This window comes from Amblyomma americanum, chromosome 8 (assembly GCF_052857255.1).
Source record: "Amblyomma americanum isolate KBUSLIRL-KWMA chromosome 8, ASM5285725v1, whole genome shotgun sequence".
NCBI classification, from domain to species: domain Eukaryota; kingdom Metazoa; phylum Arthropoda; class Arachnida; order Ixodida; family Ixodidae; genus Amblyomma; species Amblyomma americanum.
The window spans coordinates 23,601,434-23,623,869 of record NC_135504.1 but is presented as its reverse complement, the minus strand read 5'-3'; the positions used below and the strand labels follow the sequence as shown (position 1 = coordinate 23,623,869).

The 22,436-nt window shown below is 49.2% G+C and overlaps 1 protein-coding gene and 1 pseudogene across 1 annotated transcript in view; both read left to right on the top strand.

The window, feature by feature from the left end:
• LOC144101118 (lysosomal alpha-mannosidase-like) overlaps window positions 1–22,436 on the top strand; it is a 138,249-nt gene that overhangs the window by 104,678 nt on the left and 11,135 nt on the right. Inside the window, exons 2-9 of the mRNA XM_077634153.1 lie at window positions 5,990–6,160; window positions 13,602–13,956; window positions 15,870–15,961; window positions 16,854–16,907; window positions 18,932–19,036; window positions 19,787–20,081; window positions 21,412–21,451; window positions 21,529–21,598. Coding sequence (XP_077490279.1) covers window positions 5,990–6,160; window positions 13,602–13,956; window positions 15,870–15,961; window positions 16,854–16,907; window positions 18,932–19,036; window positions 19,787–20,081; window positions 21,412–21,451; window positions 21,529–21,598 — 1,182 coding nt within the window. The remainder of the gene's footprint in view (window positions 1–5,989; window positions 6,161–13,601; window positions 13,957–15,869; window positions 15,962–16,853; window positions 16,908–18,931; window positions 19,037–19,786; window positions 20,082–21,411; window positions 21,452–21,528; window positions 21,599–22,436) is intronic.
• LOC144100137 (nucleoside diphosphate kinase pseudogene) lies at window positions 8,731–9,529 on the top strand (annotated as a pseudogene).

Below are 22,436 nucleotides of genomic sequence, written 5' to 3'. Positions count from 1 at the left end.
TTCATTTCAATCGTGGGTGAGGTCCTCAGCAGACGGAACGCATCAACACCGGCGAGCTTGAGAGCCAAGGTGTGGAGGCTTACGAGTTGTTTGCGCTACCTTTTCACATTACTCAAAACTTTGCGGGAGTCCGCATAATACAACGGGTCTTCCGTCTTCTAAAATTTGACAATAAGCCGCGTGAGGCGCCCCGAATTTAAGCGGGAATTTCGCAGCTAACAATAATGAATGAATAGCTTTGTGTCGCACAACCCATCTTGGCCGTGCTCTTAGACAAACGCGCTTTTATTGACAAAGCGCTTAGAGCAATGTCAGAGAAGAGGGCGGTGAGTGAGCAAATCGACATTCTTTTGGGGGTGTCTTTGCACTACCTCGCTTGATGTCTATCTCCAGACACGTTTCAATGCATGAGGTCTGCATATTTAACTCTTTATTGTGATTACTGCCGGATGTGTCTTCCCTTTGTAACGGATACGAAAAAGTTAGATGTAACGGATACGAAAAAGCTAGATTTACACAAAAGTAATTGTGCACATCTCCCACCTTGCCATTTTTATGCGTTCCAAGCAACGGCGTGCAGTCGGCTCCAATTCGAAGGAGAACTGTCAGTTGGCATTTAAGACCCTAAATTCATGATTAGAAAATTTTTATCGTTAATTGTTCCCTGATAATACTGCCCACCAAATAAGATGCGTCGACAAGGTAAGTTGTTGGGCGAGTTGGTTTCTATATTCCATAACTACGGCGCAAAGAACGGGACGTAGTACACAGATAGGGACACAACACAGCGCTGTGATGTGTCCCTGCCTGTGTTCTTCTACGTCCCGTTCGTTGCGCTGTAGTTATTGAAAATGCGTCGGTTGCATTGGTACGCGCGCAGCAGTCATTGTTCCAGATTGATGAAGTCTTTTAATTTTGCACTTAACGGGCAGCTCAATGCGATCAACATAATGGCGGAATTGCCTGCACAAGACACATGCCGGCCCGAATAAGCTCATGGCTCAGTAGGTGCACCGAGGAGTGGTTCGAAATCCAGATTTTGAACAGTCGAATATCCATCTCTCGACCTAAGACATAGATTTATAAGGTGAATGACTGAATAAACCCATGCGACTCCGGACTAGTTAAGGACTGGTTTAGGGTGACACTGTACGAAGTCCAGGCTGATGTGTCTGCTTTGCGTTGCTGGCAAGCACACCATGCTTAACAAACTTATTAAATAACGAACTCTTCGAGTCTATCACATTCCCTGAGAACGCATAGTCCTTCTCTATTACGACCATGATTTCACTGAACGAAACTACCCGGGAAAACACTCTAGTGAAGCTCAATGCTACCACCGTGCTGCCTAATACAACGAGTGACGCGTTCTGTTTTTCCTAAACTTGAACGAAATCTGGGAAATCCGAAGCTGCAGCGGCAATCACTCAAGGACAGCAAGCCATGCATGTGCCGCGATGGCCAAGGGCACGGGCGGCTGGATGCGCATAAGGCTGATATCTCGACGCTGTGACCCTGCTCCGAGTTGGGGAGGCGGTGTAGCGTTTATCGAAGACAGCTGGAAGCAAGGACGACGCCAAAGTGACGCTGCTGAAGGACGTGGGATGACTTAATGGGACGCAAGCTTTGCGTTTTGTTTTAGTTTTTGTTTTTTTCAAGGATTTTTTTGTCCTGCCCACGAAGCGGAGCAGTGATAGTGATTGTTGTACACACCCTCCTCCTCTACACAGGAACTGAACCCTCTCTCACGCCCCCCCCCCCCCCCGATCACTTTACCACAGGCGCCCCAAGCTTGGGAAAGCCCGTACTGCATTTCACATGCCCGCTACAGCTGAGGTCGCCTGGGCGATATGTTCTTCACTCAGCAGGAATACGTGTCATTTCTTCGTTACGACGTACTATGCCAAAGGCGGTGTCAACACCACTTAACCATGAGAAGACCTCTCTTGCAGCTTTTGCTATTATAGGTATAGAAATACCTAAGGTCTGCATACATAGCTCATATTCTGACGGCGGTCAATCTTTTCAGATAAACCCAAAGAATAAACAGCCCTTACAAAAATTTCTTTAAGCAGTCTTTAGAATATCCATAGGCTTTTTTCTATAAAGTCTATAGACTCTCTATAGACAAATTCTATAGACTAATCTATAGGCAGTACAAACTATAGAGACAGTCCATAGACAATCTATAGATTTATGGCCATTAGACTTGTAGTAAAATTTTGTCTATACACTATGAAGCCCAGGGTATGACGGAAACCTGTCTGTTCGGATATCTTCATGGCGGCAATTCTTCAAGCGCCGACCAATCGTTCTAAATATGACGTTTCGGCACCCCTACGCGGGCTTTGTTCACCTACAAAAATTTAAACAAGGCCCCCGTATAGATGCAGTGAACAAGGCCCCTATAGCGAGGCCGAAACGTCATTTTTAGAGCGATTGGTCGGCGCTAGAAGATTTTCCCCTGTGTCTATAGACTAGTAATAGATAAAAAGGAAATATCTACTGGATGGCAACAGTCTATAATAAGTCTGTAAACAGTCTTTAGACCATTTTTACAACGGAAATAAACCTACGAAGTCATGGCTAGCCTGTTTGCAAGATGCGCTTTTTCGTGAATCACTTTCCGCAGTATAACATGCGCGTTTTATAAAATAGTGTGCTTATAGGCCAGAAAACACGCTTTTAAAACTTCGCAGAAGTTAATTTTTTTAGGATCAGTGCATGTGTTGCGATAGGCTCGTTGACTCGGCGACACGCTGCGACAAGATAAAAGACGTCCTCGAACTTATACTCGATTATTTTACATTTATTTACACATGATCGTCAGGTGCATGACAACTAGTACACATGGCCGTCAGCGTCCAAGAGATTAAAGACCATCAAACCGCGGAATCAGACTAGGGCCCACACAAGGGAGATGCTTCTAGGTACCGCTCGACGCAGTCCGCACTAAATCAGGATCTCCGTCAGCCTCAGACCTTCGACCACACTGCCTCGGCTGGCCGCCGCCAGCCGTGCGCCACGAGCCTTCCTGTCAGGCTTAATAACAATAATATAATTGGTTTTTGGAGAAAGTAAATGGCGCAGTATCTGTCTCACATCTCGGCGGACACCTGAACCGCGCCGTAAGGGCAGGGATAAAGGAGGGAGTGCTGGTGGTGGTGGTAGTGATTTTATTAAAAATAATAGTAAAAAGGAAGGAAAAGATTCCTGCTAGCCCCGGCATCTGCCATCAATACTAAAGCACCTGAGCTGCATGGGGCAGCGGAAATAAAGGATAGCAGGCAGAATGGAGAAAAGAAATGAAAGAGGTCAGGGGACTGGAAGAGAGGATAGGGGGAAATATGTACAAACTATTTACACAATAAGAAATGTGTCCAGGTTGTGCGCGTGATTAGTTCATTTTAGAGGAATTAAATCACACACGCACACAGCACTGTGTTGGTTACAACTGGAGTGGGGCGTCCAGTTATTAATCGTTCAAGGTAGAACACGCGGAGCGTTCGGTCACTGCGTTTAACTACCTGACGGAGAACAGACGGGACGTCAAGCCCGTGTGTTCGAGGAATGCACAGAGGCTCACCAAATTTCGCTCACGAGTGCGCGCACTGCCCTGCGACCACAATAGCGTCTTGATGGAGTCTGATAGTATGCCCTGCGCCCTATAGGCCGCGAGCATATCGCGACGAGCATCGGCGAACGCGGCACAGTGAAGGAGCAGGTGTTCTAGTGTTTCCACTGCACCGCATCCGTCACACACATCACTAGTCGCGATTCCGTGACGCACCCGTCGTTCCCCGGGCCACACGCAGCCAATGCACGCGCGGAAGATCATTGCACGTTGTGACCGTGTAAGTGCGCGACAGTGTCACCGGCGGTACCGGCTGTCGCGCACTTACACGGTCACAACGTGCAATGATCCTCCGCGCGCGCATTGGCTGCGTGTGGCCCGGGGAACGACGGGTGCGTCACGGAATCGCGACGAGTGATGTGTGTGACGGATGCGGTGCAGTGGAAACACTAGCACACCTGCTCCTTCACTGTGCCGCGTTCGCCGATGCTCGTCGCGATATGCTCGCGGCCTATAGGGAGTGAAAGAAGAAAGGAAGAAAGAGGTGCCGTAGTGGCGGGCTCCGGAATAATTACGACCACCTGGGGATCTTTAACGTGCACTGAAATCGCACAGCAGACGGGCGCCTTAGCGATTTTCCTCCATAAAAACGCAGCCACCGCGCTCGGGTTCGAACCCGGGAACTCCGTATGAGTAGTGTCTGGCGTACGCATTCTCTTGATTTCGGAACAAATTCACGGTTCCTGCCAGTCGCTGGTCTTCCCACCACTTTGACAACATAAAAAGGCATCAAGGGAAAAACAAACGCACCACATCACTTATCCTCTAGGCACCTACTTCCGCGTCCTCCACAACCGATGAGCCTCGCCGACCGCTTCTGCGGTTGCGAGAAATCGTCCAAAATTACAAGAGCAGGCATCGCCAGTTCCCTCCACCCCACCGGCAAAGGGGCTGTCGAAGGCAGACGTACGCATTCTGCGACAGTTACGGACGAACACCTACTGGTGTCCCGCCATGGCTGCTCGATATGACCCGAAAGGGAATCCTTTGTGCCCACACTGTGACGAGCTGTGCTGTCTATCCCACATGGTGTAAAGCTGCCAACACTGTCCCCACTTCCGTCCCCTCCCCACCCCCCCCCCACCCCTAAAGAGGCTTGGGAGACCTTCCTCCTCGAGTGCGACGGCACAAGCTGCCCACGCACGCTGAGCTCGCGAGGCAGCGAAATCTTGCCGCATCTTGCCATGTCCTTTCCCGGAATAGGGACGCGGACGAAGATGTCGGCATTCACCAACTGCGCCGGCTCATCCTCTCTAGTCGCTTAATAATGGTTTGCTCTCTCTCTCTTTCTCTCTTTCTCTCTTCCATCAGTTGTAGCTCAAGATATAGGGATCACAGCACAAGGGCGCCGTCTAAAGTGCGCGAGACCTAAGCGGAGCAAATAGCTTAATTACCGCCTTCGAGTCCATCGTAGACCTTTCCACGTGCTCCCAGCTGACGGTCTGCAGTTGCAGTTTGTACGCTGCGCCACTCAAACGGTACCAGTGCGTTACGTAAAACCGTGCGACAGCGGTGTTCGAAGGCCATAATACTCCGGTCCCCGCCAAAGCGCTGAGGTATAGACGCACGAGCAGTGTCCGCAGAACCGCACCCATCCAGGTGCTCCTTTCTGCCGCTACTGTATTTAACTTCACCCAGAAGCATACAACGGGGCTGCCCGAGCGTCTGAACCTACTATAACTTTACAGTAGGCTAAACGGACTGAAATCAACTGAAAGGTTTACGATAGAGGGGCGTCTTGCCCCACCCCAAAATCATCTCTTACAGAAACGCAAAAGGCGGCCGTGTCCTGTGCGATGTCAGTGCCCGTTGAAGATCCCCAGCTGGTTGAATTTATTCCGGAGCGCTGCACTGCGGCTCCTATTCCTGTCTTCTTTCACTGCCTCCTCTATAACTCCCCTTACGGAGCGGTTCGGGTGTCCACCGAGATGTGTGAGACAGTTACTGCGCCATGTCCTTTCCCAAAAACCAACTTTCGTGTGCGATGTCAGTGCGCGTTAAAGATCTCCAGGTGGTCGAAATTATTCTGGAGCCCTCCACTACGGAACCTCTTTCTTCCTTTCTGCTTTCACTCCCTCCTTTATCCCCTCCCTTACGGCGCGGTTTAGGTGCCCAACGATATATGAGACAGATACTGCGCCATTTCCTTTCACCAAAAACTAATTATATAAAAAGTTTTTTCTGTATCTCTGCCCCATGTTTACGACGACAGTTGAGATTTTCTCTACACCGCTTCTCTTTACGGAAAGAGGGGTGGAGGGGGGGATGCAGGAGTGAATGCTGAGAAAAACGGGTGTATGTACATAAATGCGTCGGAAACCAACCTTTCATGTCCGAACTTTATTGTACTCGCAGACGTGCCCCGAGGCGAAGCCTGGAGTGCTGAACCTGCACATGGTACCATACTGGCGTCTGGACGCTTCGGACACCTTCGAGAACGTGTACGAGAACTGGGCCAAACCCACGCTGTCCGCCGTCGTCGAAGAACTCTCGCCAAACTCCCCACGGCGCTTCTCGTTTGACCAGGTGGGTGAACAAGTAACCAGCTTTAATGCCTGCGTTTCAACTGCTGCACCAAATCAAGCGAGTTCGAATTTAGGAAACAGTGCATCAGCGTAACAGATGCGGGCCCAGAGGAGCTTACAGGGCTTTAGGCGGAGTGGTTGACTTGACAACCTCGTTCACAATCCCTAATGCGTTATTGCGCTCTTTCCCACAGCACGACCAGATTGAACGAGCTGATGTTCCTGCTTATCAGTTTGCTTTCACATAGAGCACTCACCTTGAACAAACATCCAGTGTACTTCGTTCTTTGCATCGAGGCTAAGCGCTTAAGCTTCGAGCACCGCTGAGCTCGACACCCTTCCAGAACTGAGCCCCCATATTAGTATTTGCACATACCCCAACATTACCGACTCTCCCGCGGAACATACTCACCATCACACAAAAAACACCGTCCAGAGGAGGTGTCCTCTTGGCGTCAAATCCAGATCAACGCTTTCCCCCATCTTGGGCTTAGGTTCACATTTTAACCTACACCATATCCCCAAATTTTCCTCTTTGCAGAATCCTTCCAACCCTCGAACACACCACATGCGAATGCCCCAATCCTTCCTCAGTACCCCCGTACCCCAACCTTCCCTGTCCCAGTGTGAAACCGTCCTGTCTAGCACAGTCCTGGACGACGGGCGTTTCTTGATCGCCCAGGCCACCCAGCTAGATAGCTATGGCAAATGGGGCCCTGTACAAAGGGTTTCATCCTCTGGACGCACAACGTTTGCTCACAATAAAAGTTTCTCTCTCTACCACACCTTCTGCGTTGCAGCCCATACTGAGCGTGATAGTGCACGCGAGAAATGCGGATTCAGAGGGAGTTCCCCGTTTCTGCTCGAATTATATCTACCAACCATTCACACGGTGTCTTCGATCATTACTTCACTGTCTACATAGAGTGGGTTTAAGCTGGACTGTTCCCTTCTTGCGCTTTACAGTCAGTAGCAATATGAAGATACGCTTACTAGGTAAGCGAGGTACCCGTTGGCGTTTTGGTATGCCGCGGCGCAAAACACTCGTGTGAACCTGCTGCCCAAGAACAATGATGGCCATATGGCCTTGAACAATAATGAAACCATGGGCACAGAATTAGAAACGAAATTGCAGAGGCGTTGGCAACGCGTTCGGGGAACACGTTGTCTTTGTTTCCAGCTAAGCAAATAAACCTCCATAACGACAAAGGAACCAAGAAGCACGAGGACGGGCATAACAAAGAAAATAAAAAGTTGACATCATACACCGTTTTACAGATTCAAGTCGTAAATGCGCTTTACGGTTTTTGTATGAAGCGACTTCTTCCGTTCTAGCAGGCATTGATAAGAAGAATAAGGCAGGCATTGATAAGAACTAAATAAAAATATATATTCTGAGCTATCCTATGTATAGTTCCGAGAAACCTTCCCAGAGGTTCTCATTGGGCCTGGCTGGAGCACAGCCTATATTCAAGAGGCCGCTTGATTAAGCTGCCAGGATCGCATTACCTTGACACATATGCGCTGTGTAACACTGAGTCGCCACTTCAGATCACTAACATATACACGTGCGCAAAGGGAGGCGCTTTATTGAGGTTTTCATTATCCATGCCGTCATTTTCGAAGCAGCACTCAACATTTTCACCCCCACCCCAAACAAAAAACAAAAAATAAGCGCATTCTACGCACAGTTAATGCCTATCCCATGATATCGAGGCAATCGAGAGGCATGACTCGAATCGCCCGCCAGATCCGAGGTGGAAGGCAGCACGAACAGGTCTGGATGCCGCATAAACAAATGCAGGCATACTCGAACTCAGGGTTCCTTAATCATGCCTCTTGTGATATGACTCATTATACCACGTGCGACGTACCCATGAGCTCCAAACACTTTATGGTCGAAAATTATTTTATAAAAACACATTGTCACGCTATAGTGGTATAGTCACGCTATAGTCACGCTATAGGCCAGTTCATTTTAGGCAGTACAGTCCCGCCATCTGCAGCAGCCTTATCATTTTTTTCAAGCTGTCGAAACTATCAATATGAAGCCAGTTGAAGGCCTGAAAAAATCACACTAAGGTTATGTGCTGTATTTGTACGTAGTGTATTGCCGCCCTACTCCTATCCTTTCTTACTATCGCTCCCTCCTTTCTTTACCTCTCCCTATCCTTTTATTCTAGCTAGCCGCAGCTCATGTTCTTCAGGTGATGATGGTGATGACGATGTCCTTATACGTAATGACACATTTCGATGAGAGGTGCAGCGGGTAGGAACATCTTTTCCTTCCAACGTTATTTTTTATTAATAAATAGCCACTAACAACACAGGCGGCGTCTCTGTCCTTTAAATCTACGAAGTTGACCACCCATGCACTGAACCTGAGTTTTCGCAAATTGTGTGGTTTAACCGCACTAATCCACGACCGAGCTTCCGATCCAGGCAGCCATAAAAAATGGTTTTGGGGGAAAAGAAATGACATGGCTCTTCGAATTCCGAGCACGCGCTTCCGATGCATGCCGCTGCCAAGCTGACATCACTGGCGCACGTGCTTGCTACGTCAGCACAATCGCCATCGCCTCGCGCTTCCGCGTGCTACACCGACGTCATCTCAGAACACTGCGCGACACTGGGAACGCGAGCCGCTTCCAGTCAGCTTCCATGGCAAGTGCCGCACAGCCAGCTCACTCGTTCCCTCCAGACCAGGACTACTCTGCGCACGGCGACGGCGTGACGTCGCACCTCTCTGCCGGCGACGCGTGCGTGGAGTCCCCCGGCTGCAGTTCTTTGATCCAGCCGCGAAGCATGGCGCCCCGAGAACGCACCTTCATCATGGTCAAGCCTGACGGCGTCCAACGCGGCCTGGTGGGCGAGATCATCAAGCGCTTCGAGAACCGCGGCTACAAGCTGGTCGCGCTCAAGTTCATGGTGGCCGATGAGAAGCTACTCAAGGAGCATTACGCCGACCTTGCGGGCAGGCCCTTCTTCAACGGCCTGATCAAGTTCATGCAGACCGGGCCCGTGGTGCCCATGGTGTGGGAGGGCGCCAACGCCATCCTCACGGGCCGGGACATGATCGGAGCGACCAACCCGCTCCAGGCCACCCTGGGCACGGTCCGCGGAGACTTCTGCGTCCAGGTGGGCCGGAACCTGATCCACGGCAGCGACAGCGTGGACAGCGCCAAGAAGGAGATTGCCCTGTGGTTCAAGGATGCCGAGCTGGTCGACTGGAAACCGCACGTGGAGCCGCTCTTGTACGAGTGATGCAGGCCAGCAAGGGAAGGTTCACTGCTTGTTGCTTCGCGACAAGTTTCTTGTTTTGCCGCAGCGCGAACATGTTGCAATAAATGTGACCTCCCTGCTTCCATAATGGTTGCGTCTCTGTTTTTTTCTCGCGCGTTTAAAAATCCTTCTTTCGTCGCGAATGCGTTAGTGTGCTGACGCATTGTCTTAGCGGCGAAGATGTGCTCCGCAGTGCTCGTTTAGGTGACGGTCCGTGGTTCTTAGCAGCTGTGTATTACGTAAGCGTTGTGGTGGGTTATACCTACGCCTTCCAAGTCGGCCAGGTGAGGCCCGGACAGGACCACTGAAGAACGCCACTCCAGAGTTCCGAGCGGGAAAAAGTAGGGCTCGCGCCCATTCTCCGCAGTTTTCAGACAGCGAACAACAACCAATCACAATGCTCCACGCCTACAGCATCATAGTTATTCGACCATATTCGCAGAATTTGCTAAGTGGAGCAATCAGGTCCTAAAAGGTCCCCTGAATTGGTGTGTCGTACCTAGAGGGCGCCACACAACAAGCGTCACCTCTTCAGTAAGGCTATATTTGTGACCGCCGGTAAGAACAAATGCGTTTGCAACTGCACGTCAATATGTTTCCAGCTCTTCCAAGAATGCAGCCAGAAGTGCAGATGCAGTGCACTCGAGCACTGTAGTGAGACGCCGCGCAACTTCAGACGTGCCGTTTCGCGTTCTCATAGCAGAACGCCCTGACAACGCCAGGTAAGTCACTAAAAAAATTTTGCCCAATACTCGAGTTGGTTTAGGACAGTAATATCATCTCATGCGGCCAGAGGATTTCGTGAGCAAACTGTGATACGTAGCTGAAGAAGAAGCAAAGTTAGCGCACATTAGTGCGCTCCGAACGTGCATGCTTCGCGAAAGGAAGCTGCGTTGTAAAGCATCCCCGCATTCTTCGCCGCGTTCTCCCCGCAGCATCGTACCAACGTTACTGACCGTTTCAAGCCAAGCGTTCTGAAACAAAGAGGAACCAACAAACCCGCCGCGGTGGCTCAGAGGTTAGGGCGCTCGGCTACTGATCCGGGATAACCGGGTTCGAACCCGACCGCCGCGGCCGCGTTTCGATGGAGGCGAAACGCAAAGGCGCCCGTGGGCTGTGCGATGTGCAGTGCACGTTAAAGATCTCCAGGCGGTCGAAATTATCCCGGAGCCCTCCGCTACGGCACCTCTTCCTTCCTTTCTTTTTTCACTCCCTCCTTTATTCCTGCCCTTACGGCGCTTTTCAGGTGTGGGCCGAGATGTGAGACAGATACTGCGCCATTTCCTTTCCCCAACAACCAATTTTCAAGAACCAACACTATTTGGCATTAGTAGGGGCGTGGTAGTGCACGACTCTTGTTGCACGCAAGGCATACAGGATCTTACAACCAGCCCGCCATAAAGCACCGTATGCTGCGAAAAGCCGCTGCGACTGTCGCTTCTCAGAGACTATTAATGCATCTTGACCGCTTAGGAGAGACGGTAGCTGGGCGATCCCTTCTCCAGCGGCTCTGCAAGAGATATGAGTCGAAGGCTTACTTGGCACTCAATACTCTTTGTTCTTTAGGCATTAATGTCCGAAGGCAAAGGAAACGGTTGAAACCCCCCTGGTCTTTTCCGACCCTCGACTGTAAGGTCACAATTCCCCATTTGAGCGCAAAGCGCAGCTCTCCTTTGGCAGCAACGCGTTCGCTTGTACTGGAATACTTAGAAACGGAGTATGCCTGCCATCTTCTAATTTTCACGGATGGTTCTGTAGACAAGGTCGAACAAGCTAGCGCAGCGGCGTTTTACATTCCTTCTTTGGACTGTAAGTGGTCCGTACGCTGTACTGCTGTCGTATCCTCCACAAGGGCTGAAAGTGTTGCTATTGAGGCGGGTTTACGGAAGTTAGGGTCTTGTCCGGCTCAACCTGTTGTCATCCTGACTGATTCAAAATCTGCCCTTCAGAGGTTAGAGCGCGGATTCCCTACTGACGCCTTGTCTCTAAGCTCTCTGCGCTTGGTGCAGAATCTGCACAGCAGAGGCTTTACTCTACATTTCCAGTGGGTGCCCTCTCACATAGAAGTCAACAGTAATGAGGTGGCAGACAGTCTCGCCCATAAAGCTCTCTCAAGGATTCCATCAAAAAATGTACCTCAAGATGGGAAAAGTCGCTGCAGGAAAACGGTGCTCGATCACTTCAGTACCCTGTGGAGTGCGTCCCACAAGCCATGTGTGACCAAGGGACTGAGATCTCAGGCGACCCTTCTACATCGAATTCGCACGGCCTCTGCTCGCACTCCTGCATGGATGCATAAGACCGGCATAGCATCGTCTCCGCTCTGCTCTTTATGTGGTGTGTGCGGGGATATCGAACATTTTATTATGTACTGCCCAGAGTACAACGCGGAAAGGCACGTGATGTTCGCTTCCTTCAAGAAGACAGGAACCCGTCACAGCACAGTGCAGGACATTGTCTACCCGAGTGGAAACCAGACATGCAGAAGGGAGGCTGCACGCCTTCTTTTAACATTTCTGCAGAACACGGATCTTGTTTCTAAATGGTGACAGCAGGAACGGACTATGGCCTACTGTGATTGAATGTGTGCGTAGATGGTGTCTTCCGGAGTGGACTACTTTATACTGTGAGTGAATGTGTGTATGGAGTGTGGTACTACAATGGCCTATATATGTTCTACTGTGACTGAATATGTGCATAGATGGTGACTTCTGGAGGACTGTGTTGTGAACTGTGTGGATTGATTGTGTGCATAGATGGTGACTGCGGGAGAGAATGTGTGCTATTATAAGAGACTGTGCGCTTAGCGGGGTAGATGCGGCATTAATTGTTAATATCGAAGGGACGCTGCGGTGGAGCAATTGCCGGCAGATAAAGCAAGGCTAACCCCACCTGTAGCATTCAGCACCTCAACCTGTCAGCGTTTGTAAGGGAAAAGCGATGCGGACGCCGTTTGCCGTCAATTTTAAAGGCACCACGACAACAGCGGAAAGGCGTAGACGCTAACGAAACGAGTTCGGCACTGCGACCCTTATCGCTGTTTTGCAATTTGGTTTACGAGGGTTTCGTCCCAAAGCACCTCAGGCTATAAGGGACGACGTGGTGGAGGGCTCCGGATATATCGACCAACTGGGGTTCTTTGACGTGCACTGACATCGCGCAGTACACGGGCCTCTAGAATTTCGCCTCCATCGAAACTCGACCGCCGCGGTCGGGATCGCGCCCGCATCTTTCGGGCCAGTAGCCGAGCGCCATAGCCGCTGAGCCACCGCGGCGGACTGTTTTGAAATTAGTCACTTCTAAGAGGTGTTAGTAAAGACTGGAAAGGCCGTTTCGAACGCTGGTGCGTGAGCACATATTCAGTCGCCAAAAATATCGAACAGCTCTTCAGATGCACCGCCGCGGTTGCTCAGTGGTTAGTGACAACGCCTACTGAGCCGGAATACCCGTGTCCGAATCCGACCGCGGCGGCTGCGTTTCAATGGAGGCGAACTTCTAGAGGCCCGTGTACTGTGCGATGTCAGTGCACGTTAAGGAACCCCAGGTGGTCGGAATTTCCGGAGCCCTTTACTACGGCGTCCCCATAGCCTGAGTCAGTTTGTGACGTTAAACCCCCATAAACCAAAGCAAGGATCCCCTGGTGGTCGAAATTTGCTTATTTATCTTCTTTCACTCCCACCTTCCTCTCCACCTCAAGGAGGGTTGAGGTGTCCACCGAGAAGTGAGAGAGTTACTGCGCATTTTCTTTTCTCAAAAGCCACTATTTTTTTTTAAGAAGTGAGACCGTTGCTGCTCCTTTCCTTTCCCCAAAACCAATTTGTTACGCGCGCGCAGACCCGTCGCGGTGGCTCAGTGGTTAGAGCGCTCGGCTACTGGTCCGGAGTTCCCGGGTTCGAACCCGACCGCGGCGGCTGCGTTTTTAGCGAGGCAAAACGCTAAGGCGCCCGTGTGCTGTGCGATGTCAGTGCACGTTAAAGATCCCCAGGTGGTCGAAATTATTCCGAAGCCCTCCACTAAGGCACCTCTCTCTTCCTTTCTTCTTTCACTCCCTCCTTTATCCCTTCCCTTACGGCCCGGTTCAGGTGTCTAGTGGTATATGAGACAGATACTGCGCCATTTCCTTTCCCTAAAAACCAATTATTATTATTACGCGCGCGCAGGTGGCCTTCGTGGCCCGCTGGTGGGAGGACCAGAATGTCAGCTCACGAACCCGCATGCGGCGCCTGGTGGACTCTGGTCGACTGGAGCCCCTGGGCGGCGGCTGGGTGCAGCCGGACGAGGCCAGCTGCCACTACTCGGCGCTGGTGGACCAACTGACGCTGGGCATGCGTTGGCTGCACGAGAACCTGGGCGAGTGCGGCCGCCCGCGCGCCGCCTGGCAGCTGGACACCTGGGGGCACTCGGTCGAGCTCGCCTCCATCCTGTCGCAGGCGGGCCTACAGGGCCTCTTCCTGAGCCACCTGCCCGGAAACCTGGCCTCGTCGCAGTTCGTCTGGAAGGCGGATGCCAGTCTCGGTGCGTGTAAGCCACGCGCAGAAGATCTGCGGATAATCATTTAGAGGTACATTGGGGTGCACTCCTGTCCAAGGGGGACGCGAAAGAATAGCACACGACGAAACAGCATTCGTCAAAACAGCGCACAAAACACAGCACAGCGACAAAACAGCACTGGGAAAACACGGCACAACTACAAAACAGCTGTCGCTGTGCTGTTTCTTGTGCGCTGTTTTGTCCTGTGCTGTTCTTTCGTGGCGCCCTGTACAAGCTACCACAGCAATCTCTGGACCTTATGGGTGGGTCCAGAGGCACTCCTGGTACCTCGGGCATGCAGGGGCCGGAGAATATAGGGTTGCGGTGGCATGCGTCTTCATAAGCACCACTGAAGCCCGTACGCTGTTTTAAGGCTTCTCTGGCGACCTCAGAAGCGCCCTTCGTGTATCTTGGGCAAAGATTACATCAGCCCTTGCCATCGGTGCCACTTTATTGCCATGCCTTTAAAAAGCGGCAGGTTTAGTCTGGTGTCTGGTATACCTGCGTCACTATCCGCTGGTAAGGGTAGCAAGGGCTCAAAAAAACAGCTCCCAAGTTACGTTCAAGGATTTCTTTTTCTTTTTTTGACGGCACCAGATAGAAAGTACTTCACGCTTTCGCATGAAAATGTAATGAAAATGACGCGTCAAACGAGGACAAAAGTAGAACGCGAACGACAGGACCAGCGCCACCATGACTTGAGTGCTTTGTTTGAGAAGAAAACTGGTGCCATTGAAAGCACTGTTTTGTTATTTTGGTAAAAACACCCTCTGTCGTGCGGAACGTATTGCTGATTTCTTGTTCGTCATGACGCGTATGAAAAACTCTGACATCGCGGCGCTGATATCGCGGGCTATTTCAGCGCCACTGCAGAGCGCAACGTCGCTGTTTCCTGCCGGGCTGCCGAGATGGAATAAAGGCATCCCTGACAACCTCCAGTGTTCTGGAGCCATCTCCAGGACACGTCAGTCGCGTATGCAAAATACTCAAGTCATAATTGCGCCGCTCCTGTCGTTTGTGTCCTACTTTTGTCTTCTTTCGTCGCACCGTTTTCATTACATCTTCAGGCATGAACCGACTAGCCCGAGCAAGAGTTTTGCGCCATTGAAATTTGCTTCTGAACATAGTCCGGAGCGGTGGCACCAGTTTTTCATGTATTGACCCTTTCTAGATAATAAAATCTTCCTTTTCAGAACAATTAGCCTGTCTGTCGCAAGAACGTGGTAATTTGTTGCTACAGGCCCTCATTAGTGTTCCTTTAACACGCGTTATTGGATTTCTCAGTAGCATGTTGTATCAAGAGACAAAATTTAAAAAAAAAACCATGCTGGCGTCACAGACATATGCAAGGTGAGGTGCTAAGAGCACATTTCGATAATGTTTATGCGTGTGACCTATATTTCGAGCATTCGCGTATTTGATGTATATACTAAAGTGCTGTTTCCTGCTTAACTGCCTCAACCTATAGGCACTCTTCCGTTATTTTTTTTACAGCTATGCTGGATTTATTGTCACTCGCAATTTTCATCACACATTTATGGGCTAAATGTGGTGAAAACTTCGGCAAAACTTGTAACAATTTCTCTCATGCATTCCAGTAGATAATTCACTGAGATACGATAGGAAGAAAAAGCGACAGAAAGAGCAGATAGTGCTGCTTCATAGTTTCGCGGAGATTTAGTTGGCGATATGCTATGATTTCAAGAAACTATGGTATGATGTGATATGGTATGGTATGGTACAGTATGGTACAGTATGGTACAGTATGGAACAGTACAGTACAGTATGGTATGGTATGGTATGGCATGGTATGAAGCTATACTATCGTATTGTAACGTCTGCTTCAAAAAAATCTGCAGGATTTATTGCAGACTGAACCATTCTCGCACTTGCCGCAGGTGATGCTGGCGAAATCTTCACCGCTTCCGCTCGTCGAGGATGGCCCGAGGGTTACTGCTTCGACGCCGAATGCCCCAAGGACAAGATGACGGTACGATGTGACATGCTTTTATAGTCCAATGGCGTTCTGCTGCTGATCCGAAGGTAGAGGGTTCGAATCCTGGTAGCTTCGGCCGTGTTTCAGTGAAACCCTTAACTGCTTTACTAAACAAAATGGCAATAGTGATAATGGTCATCAGATGTGAGAAAGACAGAACTGACATAACAGCGTATTATGGCAACCTGTGGAAACATCGCAATGTCCTGATAGAGTGTTGGCGCTCTGTCTTGCAAACAGCGGCACATAATTTCAAAAATAGAGGAATTGCTAAACATAACGGTGAATTACAAGGAATGCTAATTTGAATATATATATATATATATATATATATATATATATATATATATATATATATATATATATTTCCCTAGTCGTGTGTCGCTATCGTTGTTATTGGCGCAGGAGGAAGTAGACAACACATTTATTACTGCTCTGCACTGAATTGGGAATGGGAGGTGGGCATGGTAGTCGCGCTGGGTGGCAGTCCCTATACTGGGAGGCCATTGGCCGCCGTCGCTTCCCGCGCTCTCTGGACCAGGGCCCGCTGGGCCTCCAGGTCCGAGCTGGACAGGGCCACCTCCCAGCCCTCCCTAGTTGGCTGACTTATAACGGCCATATGCGTATCGCACTGGCAGGCCCGCACCATGTGGTATAGGTCAGCATGCTGTCCGCCCAATTTGCATCTGCCCGTGAATGTAGGGTCCGCATGTTTTAGCATGACGGGATTTAAGAAAGACCCGGTTTGGAGCCCTCTAAGGTGGCACTCCTCCGTTCTGTCGAGATCCTGGGCAGATCTCGAGAGTACCTGACAAAAATTTTTGTGGCAATGAAATTTTCCACAAACGACTTTGAGCATCTCGGCCTTTCTTTTTTCCCCGCCCAGGTGGCAAACTCCGTTGCGAGGGCGGAGAATTTCATCAGGAGCGTAGCGTCCAAGGTAGGCGACTTTTCCTTGAGTTGTCTATTCTATACGCAAGGCCTGTCAGTATTGTGGCTCAGCACTTTGTGCCGGGCGGACCTCTGTGTCATAAAGAGACAGAGAGAAATGACAAACGGAAAAGCAGGGAGGTTAACTATAGGCGGCGCCCGGTATGCTACCGTACACGTGGGAAGGGGAACGGAGGGAGAGATAGAAAGGGGAGAGAACAAAGGAGGATGAACACTTTTCCACATGTCCGTTGACCGTAACTTGCAGGGTACACAGGGCACACACTGATAGTTCACAACCTTGAACTCAATTCTGAGTCCTTCAATAACTTGAAAAGTGCCTTCAAAGCTGTCCTCTGCGATGAAGGCTTACTCCAAGGGCCCAGAATCTTGGCTTCAGTTTCGTATTACATTCAAAGGCTCCTTTTTGTTGCACCCGCAGTAAACCCTCCCGAGACTTCGAGTGCAAATGGCGTAACTGATTTTTTTTTTATTCGTTTAAATCTCAATATTTTCGGTTTCAATACAAGACTGAAATATCTCTAAAGCGTTTAAAATACCTGGGAGCGTGCTGGTCAATGTTCAATGTAGAGTAAATTGTGAAAAGTTTATGAAAAAATTAGAGAAACTGTAATCCCCTCTTCGCTCCAATGTGTACTTATGTGCTGAAATGTGCTTTGCCGCCTATTTCAATGTACGCGAATCCATTCAATTTTTTTTTCCCAACGCCATTTTTCAACGTGCTGCCACTAACTCCCGCCTTTTTAGAGCTCCTGAATAGGAGACTTCGGCTTTGACCATGCTCGCCAGATGGCAGCACAGGTTTTAAAAGTTCTTCCTTAAAGAGTCCATGGTTGCGTATGCGATTTCGTTGCCCGGCATATTGGACACGACATAATGGAGAAATATTCCCGTGTCGGGTCTCAGGACGATATCGGTCTTTAAGAGCTGAACTTTCTTGCCCTCGTTAAGACAGTGAGAAGCAGTGCTGGACTTTGAGTGCCTTTCGTCGTAATAGAGGGGAGTATAATAGCATGAAAATAATATCTAGGGTCTTAAGAGCTCCGAATTTTGATTCTTCATACACGCCAGGATAGCTGAAAACAGGGTTAAAAACGCTGGCAATGTTCCAGTGCTATTTGTGTTCACAATCAACAGTGCATACCTGCGTTCTAGTAGCATGTTTCCGAATTCCGTTCAGAACTCGCAGCCAGTACTCTTTCCAGAGAGTACCGTCTCTATAGTAGCGACATCCAACCAGCTGCTCTTACTGCGGTGCTGAAACTTCTGAAGTGAGTCTAAGCCGCTGGGCTAATCTGGTGATGGATAAACGTTTCGGAACCGCGTGCGGATTCCTTGTACCCCTACCCGGATAGTTCGCCTGAATGTACTCCGGTTAGCCGACGAAGGTGCTTAGCAGGCGCACTGTAGTGAGTCGGTGCACAAAGTGTCCCTAGGCTACTGATCCGGAGCTGCTGGGTTCGAACCCGACCGCAGCGGCTGCGTTTTTATGAAGGAAAAACGCCAAGGCGCCCGTGTGCTGTGCGATGTCAGTGCACGTTAAAGATACCCAGGTGGTCGAAATTATTTCGGAGCCCTCCACTACGGCACCTCTTTCTTCCTTTCTTCTTTCACTCCCTCCTGTATCCCTTCCCTTACGGCGCGGTTCAGGTGTCCGCCGATATATGAGACACATACTGCGCCATTTCCTTTCCCCAAAAACCAATTATTGTTATTATTATTATTATTATTATTATTATTATTATTATTATTATTATTAATATTATTATTATTATTATTATTATTATTATTATTATTATTATTATTATTATTATTATTATTATTATTATTATTATTATTAATATTATTATTATTATTATTATTATTATTATTATTATTATTATTGTTATTATTATTATTATTATTATTATTATTATTATTATTATTATTATTATTATTATTATTATTATTATTATTATTGTCCCTTGACTCGTGAACTTGCACGTTTCAATGGCGACGCGTATGCTGTTCCAGATGCGCAAGACGAACCAGGCGTTCATCTCCCTGGGTGGTGATTACCAGACTGCGGCTTATACGTACGAGAACATAGACACACTTATCCGCTACATCAACGCCAAGGTAACGCGTGCAACCTCTCTTTAACGCGTCTTTGTAAGGTTGTCGCTGGTTTTTCTTCCGGTTTTATTATGTACGGACTACTTTTGAGGTATAGCTAGTGATCATTGTATTTTGTCATTCGAAGGCATTGTGCGCGCAAGATATTTAATAGCGTATAGGGTTTGCTAAAAGTTTTCCTGAGTTCCAGCGTTGAACTCGTCGGCATCGTAAATTTTTTCTGTCTTTTACCCTAAGTGCTTTTAGTCTTGAGTGCAATAGCAACACGATAGCTATTCGGCATGGCAACCCAAAAGAAGCTTCATTGCGTAGTCTATCGTTTCTAGCTTTGAGCACACCTTGCAAGGGCTTCAAACCACGCCAGCCTATGTGCAGCTTTTTGGCTCCATTACCTCGGTATTATTCGCAGCGCAATAAAAACTATAGATTAATCGATCGATCATTCTGTCAGTCAGCACATGAATTGACGAATTGATTGATGGATTGATTGATGGATGGACGGATCGATCGATCGATTGATTGATTGATCGATTGATTGATCGACCGACCGATTGATTGATTGATTGATTGATTGATTGATTGATTGGTGTCGATCTATTCTAGTTTTCCCAATATAAAAGCAACTTTTTTGGCGAGAAGGCGAGGGCACAGAAATGGATGAAATAAGCTCGTCCTTTTTTGGTTGGTGTGCGGGCACACTCGATTTGCATTCATCCACATACCCCCCAATCTCCTCCACCGTGGGCCATGCAGCACCAGCACCTGCCCAAGGTGCACGCCTTCTACTCGACTCCGTCGTGCTACCTGCGCTCCCTGCTGGAGACTAATGAGGCCTGGTCCGAGCTGGATGAGGACCTGTTCCCCTACACGGACGGCGTCCCGGGAAGCGGGCCGGAAGACGCCCCCCAGCAGCCGGCCTACTGGACGGGATACTTCAGCACCGAGCCCGCCTTCAAGCGCACCGTGAGGAGGGCCAACGGAGTCCTGCAGGCCTGCAAGCAGCTCGCTGTCTTGGGATTCGTCCACAGCAAGGACATCCGGGTCTTCCGTGAGCTCCTCTCTTACCTTCTCTCTTGGACAGAATTCTCGCTATTGCAGGCTTGCGGATGTAGTAGTGCATAACGAATCTTTTCACATGGTGTTCTGCTCGATGCATCATGCGTCAAACCGGCAACTTTCGTTTTCTTTTTGATCAGTCAACCAGAACACAGCTTGTTTTCGCGGACAACTTCTATTCAACAAGAATCTTCAGAACTATGAGAAGAAAAAGAAGCGACGTGTAAAGTTTGTCTTCTTGTCGCACTGTCTCATCAGCCCAGCAGCTGGGTGTCAGTTGTGATAACGGCGTTAAGATTATTGCAGCATTAAGCAGAACGCGCAGCATTTAACAGAACAATACAGCCCCGCTTTCAAGAGCAAACCGCATGTGCATGTAAAGAAAAGCACTCGCGTATATTGCATAACATTTTGTAATACGTCCATCATCCACGATATGGTGTTAATCGTGGGCATGATTTGTTCTTCGGGACACAAGAATGGAGACACATGCGAATAATTTCGGTCTCGATTCTGTGGTATACAGAGGGTAGGCGGATGTTTTCTCGACACACACAAATTGATAAAGGGAGGGGCAAGCCTCAGGGTGCTTGCCAACGTTTCGACAAGAGAACTTGTCTTCGTCTGGGCAAAGCGTTCATCATTAGGGCGGGGTTTAATAGGGCCTTCACTCCAAGGAGGCAAATCTTATTTAAACCCGTCCGCTTCAAGACCTCCTCCTCCTCACCGGGCCTTCCTCCTCGTAGTGAGAGCCCTATTTGAACCCTGTCAATGATGTACGCTTGTGCTAGACGAAGACAAGTCCTCTTGTCAAAATGTTGGCATGCACAATGAGGTTTTCCCCTCCATTGCTTGCTTTGTGAGTGTCGATTTCGATTGGTCACATTAAAGCCTTCGCTTTATTGTGCCACAGATGCTGCCCTTTCAAGCGTTTTTCAACCGCGTGGTATATCTTTAGACAATTTTACCTGTCGGAGAGTTGAATTGCGTGCGTATATGCAAAATCTGAAAAGCATACAAGCTGTCATATCCGCTCATTGAATAACGACACCAGGGACTGGACCAAAGCACTAGCGCCACTAAATTCGCCGTAGTGGCTAGATTCCTACCTAAACGGCTAAGGCACGTGACGTGCGCAATTTCAGCATCTTTGGCGCAGATCAAACTGCGAATCAGGTGAAAACAAGTGCTTTGTATTGCCCGTAGCCCTTACATGTACATCCAGTGGTTGTCCTGCAGTGGCCTGTGTCCCATTCACGCTATAGCTCTACACGCTGAGCAACTTTATTTTATTTTTATTTTTTCTCTCGACTCTCTCGCAGAGGAGAGCGTGGCCCTGGCCCAGCGCAGCGACGTGATAGCGTATGTGGGTGACGTCTTTCACTCTTCTCCTGGTACTCCCGTAGAGTGTCTCTGTAGCATCGGTGCCGCCATTGCAGGGGAGGCGAGAGGCCCGAGGTGCTGCTCCAACACGAGGCCCTCCTTAACAACGGAATCGCGCGCTGTCAGGTGAACACCTTCCGTACTCAAGGAAAAGTCTACCACTGTGTGTTCACGTTCGTGGGTGCGCTCTGATGATGCCAAAAGCGAAGCCCTCTACTGTGTGCTGGAATACTGGTTGTATTACTTAAGCCCTGTTCCTGGGTGTCACATATAAAGGCTGGTGGATACAGATCGTGGATACAGATCGTGTTCACAGGCACTGAGTACGAGTACAGAGTCGATTACACTTGTCTAGAGCGCTCGAGAGATGCCGTCCGCGGGAAACAAAGCGACATTCTAAAGCAGATATTGACTTTCACTGATAACGCTTGCGCTGTGGAGCAGCCGAATATACAAGTGAACCGCACAGGCATCTGCGCCTTAACGCTAGCAAAGCAGTTGCGAAAATACTTCCCTTCATTTGCTACGCAGCACATCACCCGAGCGCTCTAGACAAGTGTGATCGACTCTGTACGTATGTATGAGCTCCAGGAATATCGTTGTGCCGGTAATGGCAGCGACGTTATAAGGGGGAAGGCGTGAGCGGCGTCATGTTTACATGTTCTGCTGCCTGCTCCGCACTGGGGATTTCATACGGCGGCATGAAAACGGAGTTTAATGCAGTCTTCGGCTATGTCTTTTTGTTTTTCGAACGATATGCGTTTTATTCAAGCGCTAGAATGTGCTCGACGTCCTGGCACACTACAGACACAGTCGATCCAATGACAACCGAGCAGGCTGGCTTGGTGGTTGGAGTGGCCCCCTACAAAAATAGCCAATAGACAGTCTATATACTTCTTATAGACTCTACTGCCTTCCTATAGTTGTCTCGTTTTGTCTATTCACAGTCAATAGACTGTCTATA